Source organism: Eublepharis macularius, chromosome 7, assembly GCF_028583425.1.
Source record: "Eublepharis macularius isolate TG4126 chromosome 7, MPM_Emac_v1.0, whole genome shotgun sequence".
NCBI classification, from domain to species: domain Eukaryota; kingdom Metazoa; phylum Chordata; class Lepidosauria; order Squamata; family Eublepharidae; genus Eublepharis; species Eublepharis macularius.
Window position 1 is genome coordinate 136,222,257 of NC_072796.1, and position 21,305 is coordinate 136,243,561.

The window sequence follows — 21,305 nt, forward strand, 5'->3', positions numbered from 1 at the left end:
CTACTGGTTTGAATCCCACTACTGCCATGAGCTCAGTAGGTGACCTGGGTAAGCCACTTCTCTCAGCCCCAGCTCCCCAGCTGGATTGTAGAGATAATAATAACACTAACGTGTTCACCGCTCTGGGTGAGGCACTAATCTGTCTAGAAGAGCAGTATATAAGTGCAGTTTATTATTGTTGTTGTTGTTAGATCTGCATAGGACTGGGCTGACTCATAAAATTAATTGCCATGGAGAGAAACCCCCACCCTCAGACACGTGAATAGGGAAGAACAGTATGAACACATAGAAAATCAGATGCCAGGCATAACATATCAAGGTTGCAGTCCCATGCACACTTTGCGGTGATTCCCACTGAATGCAGTAGGACTTACTTATGAGTAAATATGCAGAGACTTGAGCCGCTTGCCACTGTAAAACAGGAAAAAATCACATGTAAGGCAACATAGATATTACACATGCATTAATACTATCAGCATGTACCGTTTTTAAAATAAATGTATGCATAAAACTAAAGTGTTTTTTCCCATTTTGTGAATGTGTATTAACAGGTCCAAACAAAAGACAGCACGGCAGCCAACAAATGTGTGTTTAACACAAGCATTTTCTTACCTCTGGAGGCCAAAAAAAAAATACAAAAACTTTTCAGCAATAAGAGACTTCTAATATATTATAAACTTCCCACAGAGAAAAACTGTTTCCTAAACGAGTTTGCGATATCCCAACTAACATTATTTTTGAAAGAGAAGAAATGAAAACACATGGAAACAATCCAGAGGGATTTTAAACTACTGTGTTGCATTTCACCTCATATTGTGTGAAACAGCAACACACAGTTCGGGTAGGCAGAACTATTTTCAGGTATCACATGCTTATTCAGAAGAGTTCCCTAAACCGATAGTGCCTACAATTAACAACTGCAGTCCCTAATGCACATGTCCAGCAGAGAGCTGCTGAAGCACAGTGGTTAATGGTTTGGCAGTGAATCAGCACTCGGCTGGTTCAAATCCCACTACTGTCATGAGTTGAGTAGGTGGCCTTGGGTAAGCCACTCCTCTCGGCCCCAGCTAGATTGTAGGGATAATCATAACACTTTGTTCACTGTTCTGGGTAAGGCATTAATCTGTCTAGAAGAACAGTATATAAGCAGAGTTATGATGATGATGGATGTCCAATGAAGCAGAAACTGGGAAGAGGGTGACGCAAAAATCCTTTGCCACAGCTCTCTCTCTCTCTCTCTCTCTGTGTGTGTGTGTGTGTGTGTTGTTTGCAGGATTCTCTCACGCTTCTTGTTTAGAACAAAACTGGGAATGGCAGTCACTTCTCTCAGCTCAACCTATCTCACAAGGCTGTTCTGAGAATACAGGGAAGAAAAAATAATGTAGGGACTATACACTACTCTACTGAGTACTGGCAGATGTGCACCTACTAGAGAGTTTCCACGATGCTAAAGATGCCATATAATTCAGTTATGCTTGGTTTCAGAAAGTTCAGAAAGTTTAGTTATACTTGTTTCTCTTCTTTTTTCTGCTTCCATACCCTATTGTATCTCTTTCACTGAATGTCCTAACAGCTGTTCACTATTGTGCACTTGCACTGTGTAATCCACCTTGGATCTCAGTGAGAAAGGCAGACTATAAATAACAACAACAATAAATCCTTGAAGAAGAGAAAGATGATAGGATGGATGGAAGCACATGCAAAACTGCCCTGATACTAAATGAGACCACTGGTCTGTTAAAGGTAGTAGGAGACTTTTGAAAGACAAACAAACCTTTTATTCAATATAAAAACAGGAACCTGTTGGAATAAAACCTAGTCTGTCTTTTAAGGTGCCATAAAGGCTCGTGTTTATTTTTTTTCTGCAATAGACTAGTAAGCCTTACTCTTCTGACTTGCCTCAGGTCACTTAGAAACATAATAAATCACAGAGGCATGGCTTCCACCTAGGGTTCCCAACTCCAGCTTGAGAAATTCCTGGAGATTTGGGGGTTGTGCCTGGAAAGGGAGCTCAGCAGGGGATGTGATGCCAGAATCCACCTTACTACAGCTGCCAACCTCCAGGAGGTGGCTGGAGATCTCCCAAAATTACAGCTGATCTCTAGGCCACAAAGATCACTCCCCCCTTTGAAAGATGCGGCTTTGGAAGATGGAATCTATGGCCTTATACCCCACTGAGTTCCCTTCCCAGGCTCCATCCCCCAAATCTCCAGGACCTTCCAAAACCCAGAGCTGGCAACCCTATATAATGCTAGTGTTAATTTATATATCTTCCTAGTGTAATGACCCTCTAAGAGTGCCATTTCCTCCAGGGGAGGTAGGGTTGCCAGCTCCAGGTCGGAAAATTCCTAAAGATTTGGGGGGTAGAGCCTGGAGAGGGCAGGGTTTGAGGAGGGAAGGGACCTCAGTAGTCTATAATGCCATACAGTCCACCATTTAAAGCAGCCATTGCCTCCAGCTGAACTGATCTCCGTCTCCTGGAGATCAATTGTAATTCCAGGAGACTGGCAAGCCTAAGGGGAGCTGATCTCTGCCGTCTGGGGATCAGGTACAATTCCAGGAGAGCTCCAGGAGGTTGGCGACCCTCCTTCTCAGGTGAAGCTGCGCGCCCACTCCACTCAGGCTTGAGTGCTTTCAAAAGGCAATGGAGTTTTGGGAAGGGGTTTTAGGAAGAGGCGCCCCTCAGGATGCGGCTCGTAGCCTGGGGAGGGCGAGGCTGCGCCTTCTGCCCCTGAGGTAAAAGTCCCCGAGGGCGAGGCGAGGCGAGGCGCCCCTTCCAGGTCCCGTCCCTCCCCTCCCCCGCCCAACGGTCAGGGGCTCGCGGCTCACCCACGCAGCCGGCGCGACGTAATAGCTCCGCCTCTCCTCAGCCTCTTCTTCAAGACGCCTGCCGGGAAGGGGGAAGGAAAGATAGCAACCGCGCATGCGTTAGGTTAACCCTAGGCGATAGCCGAACTGTCGGTGGCGTTCTGCCCTCAGAAGGTGAAATGCGCATGCGTCACTCCGTTTTCTCAGTGCCGAGAGCTTTTTTGTGTTTGTTTCTGAAGGGGGGACTCTTTTAAAGGGCCTCCTCGTCTACCGCCTTCCCCACCCCCCAAAAAACACTTTAATTGAACGCCGCTTCACACTGAGCTCGGAAATGCGGCTTAGAACCTGTTGAGTTGTTAAAAACGGCCTCCATAGAAGACCGATCAGTAGCCCGTATGTACTTTTTTAAAATCGCAATGCTTCATGGGATAGAAGGAGACGCTCCCTCGAGGCGGAGTCTCGCGCGGTGCATAGTGGGACTGCTAGTTGTTTCTTTCATGCGAGAGCAGCGACGCCGAAGAGTTGGAAACTACAAATCCCAGCAAGCGAGGAGAGGCGTCGCGTGAGGAGGCCTTTGCAGCCGGCGAGCCGCGTCGTTGGGAAGATGGCGTCGGGGCTGAGTGGAAGCGGCGGCGGGGAGAACCGGCTGGTGTCGCTGCCCTTGTCCCGGATCCGAGTGATCATGAAGAGCTCGCCGGAGGTGTCCAGCATCAACCCGGACGCCATTTTCCTCATCGCCAAAGCCACGGTAGGTGCTGAGGGGGCCGGCGCCGCTCGCGCTCCTCGTTGCATTCTCCGGGGGGAACAAAATATTTATTTATTGCGCTTCTCTTCCGCCCTCCCCGCAAGCGGGCCCAGGGGGGATCACGTAATTTAAAACACCATAGAACACGAGCCATAAAAATGCATTAAAACATTATAAAAAATAAATTACCAAGATGGCAGCAATCTAGGTTTGCCAGCCTCCAGGTAGTGGCTGGAGATCTCCCGGAATTAGAACTGGTCTCCAGGCCACAGAGATCAGTTCACCTGGAGAAAATGGCTACTTTGGGGGGGTGGACTCTATGGAGTTATGTCACGCCAAGGTCCTTTCCCTCTCCAAACCCCACTTTCTCCAGGTTTCTCCCGGTTTCACCCCCAGATCTCCAGGAATTTCCCACCTTGGAGCTGGCAACCCTACAGCAATCAGTGCTTGGCTATTTGTTTGGCTTCCTTTTGGAAGAGAACCATAGGCAGTACCCTATGAATTATCAAACAATTTAAACAGTTTAAAACAGGGTAATGGACGGCTCTGATGGTTGCTCAGGTATTAATTTCATTTACGGGGGTGTAAGGTATGACAACACTCTTTCCCCAAGTACTGCTGCAGCCACATACAAGGCCAGAAACTGCTTTGGTCTCCTCCCCTGGCCTGTCTCTTACCTCTGACTGCAGGCAAAGAATTTTCTTGCTCCTGCATTCAGGATTATGCACAAAGCAACCCTGTTTGTAAAGAGTGAAAGCCTTCCTCAAGCCATTGAGCCAGTAGTATAGCAATATTCAGGTTCAATGATACCTTAAAGACCACTGTGTATGCTTGTGAGAGTAAAAGCTCCCTTTGTCAGATGATTCCTGGAAATTTTCAAAGTTCTGTTGGACCTGGATCTTTCTCTTCTACCGTGTAGACAAATACGGCTGCCCACCTGAAATTGAGCCAGTAGTGTGCTTAGGGAGACATGAAACGCAGAAAATCCATTCAAGGATGACTTTGTGTGGTGTGAACGTAGACTAAAAGTTCTGGTTGGTTGGACAGCGTGTTCACATTCTGCTGAGCAGCTCTCCTTTGCGGTCCCTCCTTTCCCTGTAGAAACAGAAAGGTAGTGCTGGAAACTGAGTGCAGAATGTAGGCTGTAGACATTGCAGTGCTGCCAGAAAAATCGCTGGAGTTGTCCTATATAATCTGGGTTTTTAAACATCTCCTTAGCATGGTTTCCATAACCAACAGTGTGTCCTCAGCTTGGATTTTGACTAGTCATTATCTATATGTACATGTTGGGAAATTGGGTGCAGTTAGTGGCTAGTCGTGGAGTCAGTTGATATCTGAAGCTATAGGCTTATCGGCGTTATTTTTCCCTTTAGGAGTTGTTTGTCCAGTATTTAGCAACACATTCCTACAAACATGGCCAAGGCAAGGAGAACAAAGCCTTAACCTACAGTGATCTATCTCGCACAGCAGAGAAGTCGGAGACGTTTCAGTTCCTTGCAGGTAGGTCTTTGCCCAACTTATAGCTAGAGAAAACTATCTACGAAAGGGGTACTCATTTCAGTTCCATTGTAGTCTCAGAAGTCAGCCAAGCCATGTTTATACTGTTAGTGCTTTAGGTCCAATTGGAAACATGATAGAACATCATCAGGTGTTAAAAAAGTGATGCCTAACAAATTTGTAGTCTGTCATTCATTTGACTGGTATCATTTTGCAGTGCCTTTTCAATACATAGAGAATTAAGAGTCTGTTTTGGTAGTGGACCTGTAGATGGGAGATTGTGAATCAAATCCCTATCAGGCCCAGTGGGAAGCCTGAGGCTATTCTCCCATAATAAGATTGTTGGGAGAATAGCAGGTTAACCCCATGTAAGAGGTTTTAACAATTCGTAGATTAAAAGTAATATATTTATTTTCAATTTATATTCCACCCTCCCCACATTTCCAGCAGGCTCAGGGCGGATTACAGGCACATACAGTTAAAATGTATAAAACAATTATTATAATAAAGAAACCATAAAACATCCAAAAATATTACTCAATTTAAAATACATATAAAATCTGAACATAGCAGCACAACTGACCAGCCTAAGTCATCTTCAGAGCATCTTCGTAGTAAAAAGATGATTTAAATGGGGGGGTATTTGTGTGGTGGGAAGGGCCCAATCCACCATCAACCAGCCTGGGGGGCTCCGCTTAGCACCGCCCACATGCCTGGCGGAACAGCTCTGTCTTACAGGCCCAGTGAAAGGATAACGTCTTACTGGGCTTCGGTCTTATCAGACAGAGCGTTCCACCAGGCTGATATGCTATCAGTTTCTTTTCCTTAGATTCAGAGCCCCTGTAGAAGCTCTACAAGGCATTTCCGTAGGATTGGCTGAGCTGAGACTGAGTTTTCTCAAGTATGTAGGGAACTAAAGGCATGGTGGCCTAGTGCCTGGCCCAAATAAGGCCAACATTTGGTTCAGTGTTGGTGAATATTTCATTCTGAAAAACATGTAGTTTCTTTATTGATTTTCCACTAAAGAGTGCTAAAGTATTCAGTAGCAGAAGGGAAAAAGGAGCATGGAGAAACAAGCATAAATAAAAATCCTGGCTGACGGATTGATGTTTTGGTCACAGCCCCATCCAAATTATTCAGGTGTCTAAGCCTTTACACAGTACTGTGCATAGGTTTTCCAAACTTTTTTAGTAACTGTGTTTGTGACTTTAAAATGGGGGAAAGGCTTTCTTTCTGAAAGTGTGATACAGTGTTGTATACCTGATTTTGTAGTTTGTGGACAGCCTTGCAGCAGAATACTCGCAGCACTCACTAGTTTGTAGCTCTGAAAGGATACTTGCTATAACAGGATGAAAATGCCGTTCTTTCAGATATCTTGCCAAAGAAAATCTTAGCTAGCAAGTATCTGAAGATGCTTGAGAGAGAGAAGGAGGGAGAGCAGGAGGAAGAGGAAGAGGAAGAGGAAGAAAGTAGTGAAAATGAAGAAGCATCTTGAGTGTGACAAGACTGATTCTACTGCGCATTAACTTTAGAAACTCGTGCTGTCTCTAGCAAGCAGATATCTAAGCTAGTGGATTCTCAGCACATGAGGACTGACAAGTTTGCACAAGCAAATACTATAGTATATGCCAGAAATTAAGATGGGACTGACTGACCTAGACCTCACATCTTGCTGTGTGGGAAGGAGGTTGTCTTAAGCTATAGCTTTTTGCTGTATCTGCTAGACAAATGTAGATTCACTATCCAGTGGATACTCTCCTTTCAATATAGAAGTTAATCTCTGTTCACATTGGGTGACTCTATAGTCAAATATGCAGAGTAATTTTTGTTTATTTATTCAACATGCCAGAATTATGGCTATCCTTTCCTATTAGCTGGGGAAGGGAACCCTCCTCTGTAGCTGCTGCACAGACTAACCTGGGTTCTGTCACAATGCAGTTTGTGCAACCTCGTTGGGAATTAAAACAGGAAGCTGGTTTTCCATTGCCAATTTCTGATTGTAAAAATGAGTGTGGTGTTCAGGGTGGGGGCAGCAGCGTCCCACTGCCTCATGTAAATATGTATATTTTCAAGGTCGTTAACTATATAGGTTTAAATATATACAAGTTAGAACAGCCTTGTTTTGAAAGATGACATTTGGCCAGCGAGATTCATTACTGTTTGAAACAGCTGTATATTTTTTTAGTGGAAACATTTGAATGCTTACTTTATATAAGATCTTTTATAAAACAAGTACATGAAGAATTTTATCGTCGCTGTGTGCTTTTTCTTCTCTTGTAAAAACCCCTCCTCTGTCTGAGACCTGTGGTCAAACCTGCTGTGTTTGGAAGTGAGAAGTGCCTTGGGTCAAGTTCTTCCAAGGACACAGCTCACTCACGTGTTGCTGGTTGTGCTTGTTCTCATGCCTGCTACCTTGTTATCTTGCCAGTAGTGGTGACTACTTTGTTGAGAAAGGACAAAAGTTCTCCAACCAAATTTTTCACTGTCCCTTATTTCCTGTTTTCATTGTCAGACAGGATGTGGCATTCCTTTCCAGCTGTCTCAAACTATGACCAACTTCTTTGCTTTGCCTGAATTCCTCAGAGAATTTTGTCTGTCTCCCAAAATACTGGAAACCCAAGAGTATCCAGTGAAGGTGATGGGCTGCGGACTTGTCCCATACAAAAGAAAACACGTCGCTACACAAAAATGATTAAAATACGGGATTTGCTGCCACAGAATGTAGTGATAGCATAGACAGCGTTAAAAGGGGATTAAACAGATCCGTGGAAGATAGCTGTGTGTACACATCTGTATTTTAAGACTTTTGGTCACTTTGGGGACACTCAGGTGGAAAACTGGGTATACAAATATTTTAACAAGTAAAAATAAAAAAAATGGTAGTTAACACTATGAAAGCATAAGCATAGTTCATTATTTCAGTCCGAAAATGAACTGGTAGCATTTTAGTGAGACAAATGCTAAACGAACTGCCTGAAAATGAAAGAACTGCAGATACTGCTCACCAGTCTTTCTTGCTGCCTCCCACTTTTCTTTCTCCCTCATGCCTGTGAGGTGGATCCTGTGGATCCATTTAGCTAGCAGAGGTGCTTTTCAAACAGAAGGCTGGATCCAATCCTTTCTGTTTATGTGAGATTACAGGCTCCTCAGGGAAGTCAGAAATATGTTCCTCGTGGCTAACGTTAATCTGTATAATATCACTGAATGAGTAAATATGAGTGTATAGATAATAAAAGTATTGATAATCATTACTGAATTTTTATAACATCGAACAGATGCATTTTCTTCTCAAGACCATTGAGTGCTGTCAGGAACTATTTCAGTCTCTGACGCAAATTTATGGCAGCTGAAATCTATTATACATAACAGAAAACAAATCTGAACTTGTAAATATGAGTAATTTATTGACATACTATGAGGCAGAAACAAAACTGACACCATACAAAATAACTTTATAAAATATCATTCACATCATTTTGTCAAGATTTACAGCATTTTTGAGCTTGTTACAGGTCTTATGGTATGGAGGTAAAAAAACACTATGCTAGATCTTTAGTATTAGTTTATAATATATATACACACACACCCACGCGCGCACACGCACACACACAAGAAACCAAAACAAAAGTAAAAGGTTAGTTTATCATGAATTTATTGCAGAAGTAGTGCAAAGTATTTTCACCTAGCAAGCTGTAAAACAAACATGGAAAGAGGGATCACCAAAGCGTAAAACAGGACATTAAATGTTGAATTTCACAGTCTTTTGAAGCTTCCTTCAAGAGTTTCTCTCTGCCCCTCTGGGGAAAAAGATTCTATCCATGTTATGTGATTGAGGACTGGACTATAAATGTTACTCCGAAGGAAACTATCTAAGATGATTATTGTTTGGGGGGGGGGGGTTGCTGGTACAATGATTCATTAGCTTATTCCTTGGTCATGACATAATTGTTACACAGATCTGAAGATAAGATTTATTTTCTGCAAATGGAGGGGAAAAGCACTAGCCCCAAACTTTGCCATGTTCAAGAAAGGCCAGGCAGGCAGTCAAGACAAGAGAGAACATTCATTGTCCGTTTTACAACCTTGGTATCCCTTTTCTCAAAAACTACATTGCAAAAAACAATCACTACATCCTCTATTTTACAATGCAGGGCAGACTTTATATCAACTACTGAATTAAACACCAGAAAAGGATAAGAATCTCTAACCTAGTGAAGAGAGACCAACTCTCCCAATTCTTCAGGGGTACAAAGTACAATTACAAATTAAAAGCCAGGTAGCCAGTAACAACAGAATAAAACTAATGAAAGCCAAACAAAATGATCTATGAAATAAAAGGAACAAAATGCAGCATATTCAGGCTCTTGTTTCAATCTTGAGGTACCTGTAAGTCTTCTTACCTTCTGCCCAAAGTACTATGGTACATTAAAAACATTTTTTAAAAGTCTTTACCATAAGCCAATTTACATGACATTATTACTGACAAAGTGCAAGAATGCTGATCATTTTATATGCAGCATATTAAAGGATGGTTACTCTTTTATAAAATATAGCTTTACTTATAGACCCATCAGGGCAGTTTTTTGTAAAACATTTTTTATGTTTTTTTTTTTGTTTGTTTACCTGTTCACTGAGTCTCTCTGCAGCAAAACTCCATTAGGGCATAGCTTAAATCCTGCCATTTAGGAATGTTGGTATTCTGCTTTTTCAATATTAAAACTAAATATCATTTTACAGGAAATGTTTCCCATGCTGTATTGGTTATGGTTTATAAAGTCTTTTTTTTTTCAGGCTTCAAAAAACAATAGCATATTACAACTCAGTCTCCAAAAAAAGCTAAGTAAAAAAAGTCATCTTATAGTAAAAAGGGTATTCAAACTGTTATATAAAAGCATGCAGAAAGTTATTTCGAACTTTTAATTCCCTTACCTGACATATGCACACAACACTTCGCATTGAACATGTGTATATATACAGCTACAAATTACTGTGTATTAGTAACTGCATATATACACATTTTTCATCCTGTTCCTTCAATGCACACACATGCACACGCGCACTGAGCTCCTTCCACAGAACTCCCTTGTCCAAAAGGACCTTCCTATTTAAATGGCAGGAACAGATCCGTTTGCATGGATATGTTCCCTTCATGGAAACAAATGGAGCAGGCCACGAGAACGCTCTGTTTGCACACTGGAGCAAATCAATCCAGGGCTTTAAACAACTTGAGATGCTCCATACAGAATGGTGCTTGGCCATAGAGATGTATGCATAGAATAGTTTGGGATTTATTTGAGATTTTATTTCTACATTTAAAAAAAATGGTTCCACATTACAAGCATTCCACTACATTGTATATTTTAATAGTTTTAATACACAAATACATTTTTAATAGACTGCAGTTTTCAGTTTTGCTGTTAAAAATGGTTTCTAGGGTAGGGTAGGATACTTTGATTTTGCTATGCATTGGGACTCAAACACAAAAAAGGCACAAACTCAAATGCATTTTTTTCCCTAACACAAAACCCTCAAATGTCCTTGTCATCAGATGACAAGTAATCACACACCATTTGGTCACTTTGGACAATCTCATTGATAAATTTGAATAAATTAGCACCCAACTGCTTGGTCTGAGGTAGATCCAAACTGGAAAGATAGCCGGGTCCCCAACACTTCGCCTTCCCCTCTAATTCATCTCGGAGACAGGCGGATTCAGTGTCAGTTGAAAGATGCAAAAACTATCACTATTCCAACAGAGGTTTTCAATGAATTAATAAGCTTAGAAATAGTCAGATTTCTCTTTCACACTACATTTCACTTGGGGAAAATAAATGAATAGGTACAGTAATTTCCTAGCCCTTCAAAAAAAATTAAATCAAATGATGTATATAGAATTTACACACACACACGCCTCGATCAATAGTATGGCTGTATCCTGGAACCACTTTCCATGAGTGGAATCCAACCAGCTTTTTGCAGCACCATTCCCCTTATTATAGGCCCCCCTACATGACTCCCCCTCTCCTCACTTTTGCAGCAGCAGAAAAGTTGGCTGGATACAACTCCGCAATACACATTTTGTATAATTGGGGTTGGGTGCTGGCAGATGCCTAAGTAGTCTCCTTAAAAACTTTAATGTGTTTTAAGGATGGCGTCATTTAATTAAAAAAAAAAATTATGTGCCTTCACGGGAAGAGTTAATCGTACTATATTTTTGCATATTCTGATTGTGGACAAATTCAATACGTTTGTTAAGGCTTAAGTTAAAGTAGTATCACCATGTAGCATTAAGCAAGCACATAACTAAATGCTCCAGATACACATACTGCATAAAACACTGACTCTCATGAACAAAGCTTTTTTAAGATGAACAAATGTGTTGAGTGAAATATATAATCTATATAATGAAATGGAATTCTACAGTTTTACTATTGGGTGGTAGCAAAATTGCATTCTCCCCCCCCCCAACTAGTGCGCATTTTATAGGGGTGGGGGTAGAGCTCTGTTCCACTAACGGAGGGGCTTATCTCTGGCACAAGGAGCCTTCTGACACAAGGGGCTCTTCTGCTGGTAGCTGTCTCTCTTGCGGAAGGGAAGGGGCTCCTTGGGCCAGAGGAGAGCACCAGCTTCAGTGGAACAGATCTGCGGGCTCCAGCCCCTCCTTCTGCTGACGTCTAATGTACTGCAAGCCTTGAGCCTTATCATGCAGAGGATGCTAACAGCTGTAAATGACTTAAACACATTCCTATATAGTACCACTTTGAAATAAGGCTCTCCTCTGCTTCATTAAACAGGCATTTCCCCCCAAATGATGACCAATACATTGTTTCCAAATCTCATTTTTCTTTCACCAAGGAGAAGTAGGTACAAGACTGACGTTCCAAGGTAACAATTTCGGTTGAATGTGTTTTTGTTAAGTTTTTTTAAAAAAAGAAAGAACTGGTTAAAAATACCTTCCAGGAATTTCCGGTTAAACCTGAAGTGTTCCCAACGATGAGCTCCAATCTTACATTGTAACATTTTGGTCCTTCCTATTCCTTTTTATTGTACACGCACACACACCCCTGCTTGAACTATTAGGGATTGATAGCCACAATGATCAGTCTCGTACACAGATTTGGGGTCTCAGAACTGAAGCAAATGGAATTTCAAAGCCGTTTCATACATGATATAATAGCAAACCTAGATTTGTCACTCTGTGTACAGTCAGCAAGGGGAAGAGGCCAATCCTAGCTCCAACACGTGTGCCTATATATGACAGTGTGTGTTTAACATTTTTAGGTGTGCAGATAAACTTCCTTTTAAAAAAAAACTTAATATGAAGCAGCCTTTGGAGTGAACAAGAGAACTCCAAGGTTAGCATTGTGACTTCCACACTACCAACAGAAAGAAAGAGGCCTCAGAATTCACACCTGAAGAAAGTATGATAATATAATAGATTCAGCAGGAAATAGGTGAGGGAAGAAAACGGCACAGGGTAGGACTTCCCCAACCCAAATCCTGCGATCTGATTTACAAAAAACAAACCAAAACACAAAAATGCTAACTAAAAGGTGCCCACAATCTTGCCAACTTATCATAGTCAGAGGTAGTCTTTGTTTTAAAAGCAGGGCACCAGGCCCAGATTCTTTCCCCCAAGAGCTGTATTTCTTCCTATGGGTATGATATTAACAAAAGGCTAAGAAGGTGGGGAAAAAAAAGATCAGAGATCTTTACATGCATTCTTCCTGTTGTGCTCCAAGGGTACTTTTGGACATCCAAAAAGTCTCTAGAGAGAGCAAGCTGCTGGAATCTGGAGCTCTCTCAAGGGACAAAGGGGCGGGGCGGGGGGGGGGGGGGGAGATCCCAGCTTAATCGCTTGGCTATGTATTTTATTTCATTCAGAAAAGCAACAGCAGCATCGTTCTCCTCTTTTAAAAGGCAGAATCACGAGGCGCGATGTTCCCTGCTTGCAGTCAGCCAGCAGCCCACTAAGGGGATGCATAACAATTCAAGGAACGGAAGCTCTTTTAAGCAGCCTCCACTGAGCTACATTCTTATGCCCTTTTGGGGGGTTCTGACACAGGAGAAAGTTTTTGAACAGAGGCAGCCCATTGCATTGTGAAGTATTATTTCATATGGATTTTCCTAGATGACCGTGGTGGCCTCACACTAATTTGAGCAGGTTTTTCTGTAAGTCATCATCATAACTCTCATAATGCACTTTTGATGTAATGGGTCATTCTTGGGGGGGGGGGGGAAGTCTTGGGAAACCTCCCTGTTCTCAGTCGTAACTAACTGTAAATAAGGGGCATCCTGGCACTCAAAGCAGCAGCACCCTCCTCCCCTAATTAATTAAAAGAACAAAAACACTAATTGTGAGCCAGTGCAGTATCAGTACTGGTTCCTTAAAGCCACAGCTTGCAAAATCAGGAGCCAGCCATTGGGGCGGGGAAGCATTTAACGCTGTACTAGCCTACAACAAAAGCAAGCCCAGGGGGAAAAAACCATTCCGCTGCATATACACACAAAGCACGTGAGCTTGATCACTGGATTCTCAATAGGAAGCTAACGGATCTGTCAGACAACCTGCAACAAGTCATCACGCCCGAGTGTTTCTCTTGCTGATAAAGACCCAGGCCAAGCTCCAAAGGAACTAGTGCCACACATCCAAGGGGGCTTTTGAAGGCCGTGTTTCTTGAACGATTCCCTTCATATTCACTTGGTAGCCTGCTTTGGAAACTCAAGGCAATTTGAAAAGCATATTAGGATATGTCATTGTGTGACCTGCTGTTCAAAATAAAAAATCCCAATGGACATACCAAAGCTCCTGGGCAGGCTTTAAATAGCTCTCTAGTTCTCGGCTGTTATTAGCAGAACACATTAGACTCATCGCTGCATATTTCACTAGTGTTCACTAATGCCACTGCTCCCCCCCCCCCCCAATTATCAAGTGACAATGGAAATTATAAGCGGACTTTGCAAACCACCAGCCAAGCACACCTAATTTCATTAACATTCTAGTATACAAGCCATTATGACATAGATCGTGAGCCACAAACATACTTGACCAGCAACACTATGTCACAGTAGGTGATCTGTGGATAACAGCCCTATGGATATATAAAGGTAGCAAGCTTGATAGTAATGTGGTATAAAAAATTATGAAAGCCTGATGCATTCGGCCATCAAAAGAAAGCGATGACTGCAAGACTGTTTTCTACAGTTTAGTCTGAGATAAAAGCACCCTTTATACTAGCACTCGTGTCAAGATCTGAGATGTAACCAAGTCCTTACAACAATGAAACAAAACCACTCACAATAGAAAAACATAATTCAATTGGGGGTTTTGTTTTGTTTTTTTGTACATTTAGAGTTTTATATAAGTAATTGACAGGTACAGGGAAAATAGCATCTTCGAGCTTAGTTTCAAGAAAAATTTCCTAAATACTATCTTAAATACGTATTCTGTAAAAAAAAAAAAAAATCTTAGATTCAAATAAATTTAAAGCACCTTCATGTTACCTTCAGTTCAAAATGATAATAGATTTTATAAGACATATAAAAATAACGTATCTGTGTTTGACTGGATCTAAAAGAGCCACACAACTTGTTTGGATTTTTGTGTTTTTTTTAAAACTGGGATGTTCCCCCAATCCCACCCCACTTCTACTATACTGCAAGCCTCTTTTAAAACCAATGAGAAATTCAAAATCAGTTTGAAGATCTGCCATTCAATTGGGGGGTGGGGGGAGTAAAAATATATCCAGAACACTCCTAGTTCTTGACCATGTTTAAAGTATAGCTTTCTGGAACCGGATGAAAATACTCCCATTCCCTCCCTCTCGTTATGTGCATTATTAATTCCTGGTGGGAAAGTCTTGTTTGGAAGCACCAACACGAAAAAAAAACAAGGCACAGCTGAGTGTGCCACAGTGGTAACTGTTCTCCCTAAAGAAAAAAAAAAAGTGAACTTGCCAAACCGGTCAAAGCAACTTGCTTCAATTTTCATAAAATATAAAGGAAGCTACTTGGGAAGTCAAATCAGACCTGCTTCTTCTAGACGAGGTCATATTACCAGAATCTGTATGGCACCTGACTTCTCAAACCAGAAGTCAAAAGGTCTAAGATATTCATGTCATTTGGTGAAATCTGGCTACATGGAGAAATGTCGATAGCATTTTAGAATTAAAAAAAAAAATACCCTCATCTCTTTCAAAGAAGGTCGGAGGTAGGTTTTTAAACACTATCTGCTCGCTAAGTGAAGAGTGTTCTGCGGTAGTGTGGCAAAGCCATTACATTCACTTTTAATACTTTAGGCAAAAATATGAAAAAGAAAGCAGATATTTTACTGGGATACTGCAGGGTACAAACCACAACCAACATATAATACCAAGATCAGTAAGATAAAAACAACTGACGTTGAACAAGGGGTGAAAGAACAGCACCTGACAGTGCGGAGACATTCGCTTCTCTGTCTAAAACTCAGACGTTACTAGCAGGTACGTTTGTGCCCAGGAGAATTAAATAATATAGGAAGGCCGATTCACATCAAGGCTTTTGAAATCACAACAGTAAGAACTGAACGAGGATGGAGACTTCAGGGAGGAATCTGGGAACAGTCCCCCCAATAGCCACCCAGGGATACAGGAAGAAGTACAGTAGCATAAAAACAGCGCCCCTTTTGGCCCTCCGTTAGTGACTGGTGATTTCACACAGGCATCACAACAGTGTGGCTGTGACCTCAATCAAGTTACGGATCCTCGGCGAATCAAATGCAGGGGTTCTCTTTCTGCCCATTCATTTCCATTGGCACAACTTCACAGAAGAGATGGTTTGGGCTACCGGTCAAAAAGGCAGACACGAGCTGCCATGTATAGTTGATTACACCAAAGGTGCAAGTGGAAGGGGAATATTAATCCGAAAGCAAAGTGCAGTTTGGGGAGGGACAGAGAAGAAACAAAAGGACACACTTCCCAAAACACACAGCAAAAATAACCAACTCTGCCCCTCCAAAGATTTGCCAGCTACACTCACATGGAGAAAAATGTAGACGCCAATTCAGCTCATCCTTTAATACTGTAAAATGGGTTCTTATCCCTAGAAACACATCAATGAACAAAGACTACTCCCTCCCTATGATATTCAAAACACTACGTACAGTATTATTCTAACAGCTATAGAAGATGCAAACAGAAAGTCCTTTACAGTAAAAAGAAAGTTAGTAAGAATCAGTGCAATTACATCCTGCTACAGGCCTCTCCCCACAAGAAATGATTGCTTGGTTGCCTTTAGAAGTAAGTTGTCAACAAAGAGCACAAACATAAAGGAAGCTCTTACTGCAAGTTATGGACCACAATGAGCCAAGACAATCTGCAAAGCTGTAATTTAAACAAAACAAAACAGATGTTGGAAGAGGGAGATCTGAAAAAAAGATGCAATTTAGAACTATTATTACAGATAAGAACTTATTTACATTATTTTTCTTATGTGTATAAGTAATGCCACAGGATTTGTTCACTGGGTTAATTACAGGGCAATTTTCCACAGCAAAGGACAGCCCCCAGTTTTAACTAGAATCCAGGACTCTCCCCCACGCCCCCTGCAAGCATCAGTGGGGCTTCTGCCAAACTACAGAAGGAAAAAACCATGCATCGTTCAAAATATGGGCAACTATTCCTCAAAGGGAGGGGAAATGGGGACTATGAAGAGTGCGTTGCTGAGAACAGATGACCTAATTCAAAATTGCACGTAAGAAGTTCATTGATTTCAGGGGGAAAGGTTTACACTTGTCCAGTGTGCCTGCAAATCACTGATTAACTGAGCTACGAGAGAGATGGAATGGAGCATTTTTCAGTGCTGTATTTTTTTTTCCTGAGGATGGTTTTCCATTTCTAAAGGTTCATCGTTCCATCCAAATAACAACAATGAATGGATGCCATTGTCAATGCAATACCAGGCAATGTTGGCAATTTCAAAGTTGCTATTAGTAGTTTGTAAAGGACTTATCTCCAGGAAAAAAAATCCTATTTGTTTTATTGATTTGGAAATTGGGAGGAGGGGGAAATAAAACCAAAAATACATATAAATAATCCGTTTTTTCCTTTAAAAAGTCAAGTTATAAATTCACTTAATTGGTTGTGCGGGTCAAATACATATTTACGTGTCTCGTCTCATATAGCGGAAGGGATGTTGTCGAAACCAATCTGTAGGGAACTAATGAGCAACGCAACGCAAAGTGATCAGGGCTTCCAAGCCTCTGGAAACAGAAGAGTGAACAGCCACATCCACTGCATATTATGCAGTTTTCTGGCAATGCTAAAATGAGTGTTTTGATCATTCTAGTGCCTTTTCCCCCTTAAATTTTAACAAAGGAAGTATGTTATATTGGCATTAAATGTTTACAAGTGTAATAATAATAAAATAATTTCTACCTAAAGCTTTGTAGTTGTTTGAATGTAACATTTAAACCCATTACTGATTTAATTTTTTTAAACTGAATTTTCAATTCAAGTATTGCTACCAGAACACAGAATTATCATGAAGTACTGTTTGCTACATGTAAGTCAAAAGAAATATGCTAAATCAGATACTATTTGGGGCACTGGAAAATTTTCTGATTTTTTTTTTCTGGAAAACCCGTATCACTGAGAGCTACTTAGAGTTCGATCTTCTCTCCCTTGTATGATTTGTTTTATTATTTTATTGTTTTCCAACATACTTTGTGGAGGAAAGACAACATCTGTATTAGAGTGGCAAGTCACATGGGCCTCTCCCCATTTATCACTCAGGCAACAGATGCTATTCCCTTGGCTAATATCCTGAAGCAGAAAGAGCCAAGACACACACAAACACATATGCACGCTTAAGAGCTTGGCACTCTTGAGATACTTCCACAGCCTAAGCATACCTTGGTGCCCTTCACAGCATTATATTCACAGATTTTAAAACACATGCACAAGCTTATAGGAATCTACCTATAACATGGGAATTATTCTCCTGCATAATATGGGATGGAAGTGCAAAGCACAAAACACAGAGCTAATGAGCAACTTCGTTTCTCTCCTGTTCAAATACCACCACAGCCCAATTTGCATAAATCCTTAAAAGCCAAACACGCAAAGAAACCTATTGGCAAGTTTTCCGATGAGGCAAAAAAAGTACCCCTCCAGTAATCAGTGAGTTGTAGGGATCATATCACTCCAGTATTCGTCCATCCATATTGGCTCCCAATCAGTTTCCGGGCACAATTCAAAGTACTGGTGCTTACCTTTAAAGCCCTATGGGACCAATATACCTGAAGGACCACCTATTCCCTTATGAACCTGCCTGAATACTATGGTCATTTTCAGAGGCCCTGCTTCGGATGCCCCATCTTCTGAGATTAGGCAGGTGGCAACCTAAGATTTAGCTTTCTCAGTAGTAAAAGGCGAAAGATTTATACGATCTGAAGAGAAACCAGAGTAAGACACATCTGTTTCCTCTGTTGTCATCTTCTGCCAGCAGGTAAAGGCTTGTTTCATTTGGCATTCTCTCGGTATCCTCTCCTTCCTGCCCTTGTTTTTATGTATTTTAGCTCTGGTTTTAATTGTTTTAATGTTGTTTATGATGGTTTTTAAGATGTGATTTTATTATGCATGCTTTAATTTGTTAGCTACCGTGGTGGCCCTCATGAGGATAAAAAAAAAGGGGGGGATACATTTTGTAAAATTAAATTTAAAAAATCAAGCTCTAGGCTTCTTTATTGTTATAAAAATATTCAGTGGGACATAAAATGTGTTGCATATCCCAAACCAAGTCAATATGGGAACAGGATTAAAACTAGCTGTCCGGATCATGTCTGCTCTCAAGACCCAAGCAAAGGAGATAGTGTAACGACATAATCCTACTTGGGCAATGACTGACGATACAGGGGGCAGATTCAGTCATGTCTCTTCCCTTCTACATTCCTAGCATCTCCTCTGGCCAGCAGCCCACAGGCTCTGAAGAAGGGGCAGCGACAGCTTTTGCATCTGTTCCAGAAGGCAACAGTATTCTCTGCATCAAGAGCATGTGTTTTTTGAAGGCACAAAAGACCAATTATAGTACTTTTTGTTTTTTACAAAAAGAAATGGCTTCAGTTATCATTGCTGGTTGATCAGTTTGCGCTTTGGAATAGCAACACTCTTATTGGTTGCTGCACTTCTTTTACATCTCTATACTATTAAAAATTTTGGACGGATGAACCAGAAAATTCAAACTTAAGCCTGGTGCACTTGAATCCGGCACATGTTTGCTCCTAAAGCCGAACTTGCTACATTATGAGATTTTCTTACTTGGCAATGTGCAACCAAAAGCAAAGCCATTGGTTTTTTTGATGGGGTGAGATGTCAGCCCCTTTGTTCTTTTACATTAAGAGACATCACGTGGATTTAAGCACCAAGCAGAACCACCTAAGCAATGGCATAGATAAGCATCCAGCACACAGTTTATCCCTTATTTATTTACATTCCACCTTTCTGTTCAAAAGAACACTCAAGGCAGCTGACAAACATGAAACCCTAACTCAATACGAACAGAGCATCCTACAATAATACGAACATGGAGTCCCATAAAAATATGTCAAATTACCGACTAGCAACATCTCCCCAAGCAAAAATAAGCACCTCCATGTCACAACTGCTTTTAAAGGCATCAAAAGTGGTGGGGTGGGGCTGAGCAGATGGAAAACCTCAGCCAACGTAGGGTTACATCCATGTTTGGAAATGTGGGAAGAGTGGGGAATTCGGGGGGGGGGGGGGTTGTTCTCTTCCAGAAAATTTCCACCTCCCCACCAGGGAGACTGCTGAGCTAAAACAACAGTTGCGGAAATTTGAAATATCAAAAAAAGAGCCCAGAGTGAAAATAAGACATGGGTCAGAGATTTATTGGTAAAAGGGTAGAGCCTGTAAACAGAGTCCTACTGGGAGTTTCTACGTTGTTTAAATAATATATGAATAAAACTAATTTTAAATTTGTTTTAAGTACAGTACTGTTTATTCATAAGATTTTATCTTAATCTGTGACATTCTCTGATTTTTATCTTTCAGGTGGACTAAAACCAGCAATTACCCCCTTCTTCCACCACTAAATCCAATTCTAGGAAATGTTACAGCATTCATTGCTTTAAAATTTGCTTGGGTATCAGATCTTATATATACTGTTATTTCAAAACAATCTACCTAACCTACGTCTTGTTTTGTTTACTATTTAATGATGATTCTGTTTGCTTTGAACCCTGATATCAACAAATATTACTGAAGACAGCAAAGAGAAAGCTAAAAGCTAAACTTTAATCCATAACCACCTAGTGATTTAAAACAGCAAAAAACAGAAGTAAGATGTGTTAAACCAGTAAGCTGCTGAAACAGCTCAGTAAAGAGACCTGTGTATCGCTGAAAACAAGCAAAAGCACTATCTAGTGCCATGTCAGATCAAGTGTAGCCTTAAAGTGGCCCAGTTTTCTTCATGCTGCAAGCTCAAAATACACCATCTTCCTTGTTTCTATTAGCAATTTAGATCCCATTTTGCCAGAAGGCTCAATGCGCCTGCAACAAGCAGGCCTTGCTCTCCCTCAAGGAACACCCAAGCCATTTGTTAGAAAAAAGCTTAACTCTTTAACTGCCAAACTGGAAAGCTGTGAAACTTTTCTAGCAAAGGCTGCCAACTTGCAATCACTAACAAATACAGTTCAAGATTGTCTTCTTTAAGGATTTCACTCAAAATCACAGAAAACAGCCAAAATGGTTTCCCCAAGGAAAAAGCATTTCATTTTTGGTATAGTCCATCAAGGTCAGCACTGTCTTATCTGACTGGCAGCAGCTCTCCAGGGTCTCAGGTGGAGGTCTTTCACATCACCTACTGCCTTATCCTTTGAACTAGAAACTGAACCTGGGATCTTCTGCTCTATCGAAAACCACAACCCTACCTCTAACGCAATCCCACATCATGGCATTGAACAAACCGGTGTGCAGAGGGAAACAGCATAACATGCAAGCATCTGGGTTCAAATCCCCACCCGCATCAAGAAACTTGCTCGGGTGACTGGGTCAAGTATGAGAAAGAAGTGCAGCAATTATGGTCATTGCAAATCCTGCAAAACCTATTTGGCTACATACAACTGAACATTGGCACCCGTTATTGCCAATTACGGCAGGCAAAGAGAAGACCATGATGGCAAAAATCTATAGTGGTACTTCATCAGCTACACAAATGGTCAGACCCAGAGATCGACAAATGAGGAGCAGCTCTAAAAAAG

The 21,305-nt window shown here is 41.3% G+C and overlaps 2 protein-coding genes across 2 annotated transcripts in view; one reads left to right on the forward strand and one right to left on the reverse strand.

The window, feature by feature from the left end:
- TRAPPC9 (trafficking protein particle complex subunit 9) overlaps positions 1-2,893 on the reverse strand; it is a 500,310-nt gene extending 497,417 nt beyond the window's left edge. The window contains exons 1-2 of the mRNA XM_054984964.1: positions 2,830-2,893; positions 375-411 (exon numbers count right to left, since the gene is read on the reverse strand). The gene's annotated coding sequence lies outside the window, so the exon portion shown is untranslated. The remainder of the gene's footprint in view (positions 1-374; positions 412-2,829) is intronic.
- A 509-nt stretch (positions 2,894-3,402) lies between these two features.
- On the forward strand, positions 3,403-7,274 carry CHRAC1 (chromatin accessibility complex subunit 1). The gene is made up of 3 exons (XM_054984596.1): positions 3,403-3,556; positions 4,927-5,053; positions 6,421-7,274. Exons 1-3 carry the CDS (start codon positions 3,413-3,415, stop codon positions 6,543-6,545), a joined length of 396 nt encoding a protein of 131 aa, XP_054840571.1. The 5' UTR covers positions 3,403-3,412; the 3' UTR covers positions 6,546-7,274.
- The last annotated feature ends 14,031 nt before the right edge of the window (positions 7,275-21,305 follow it).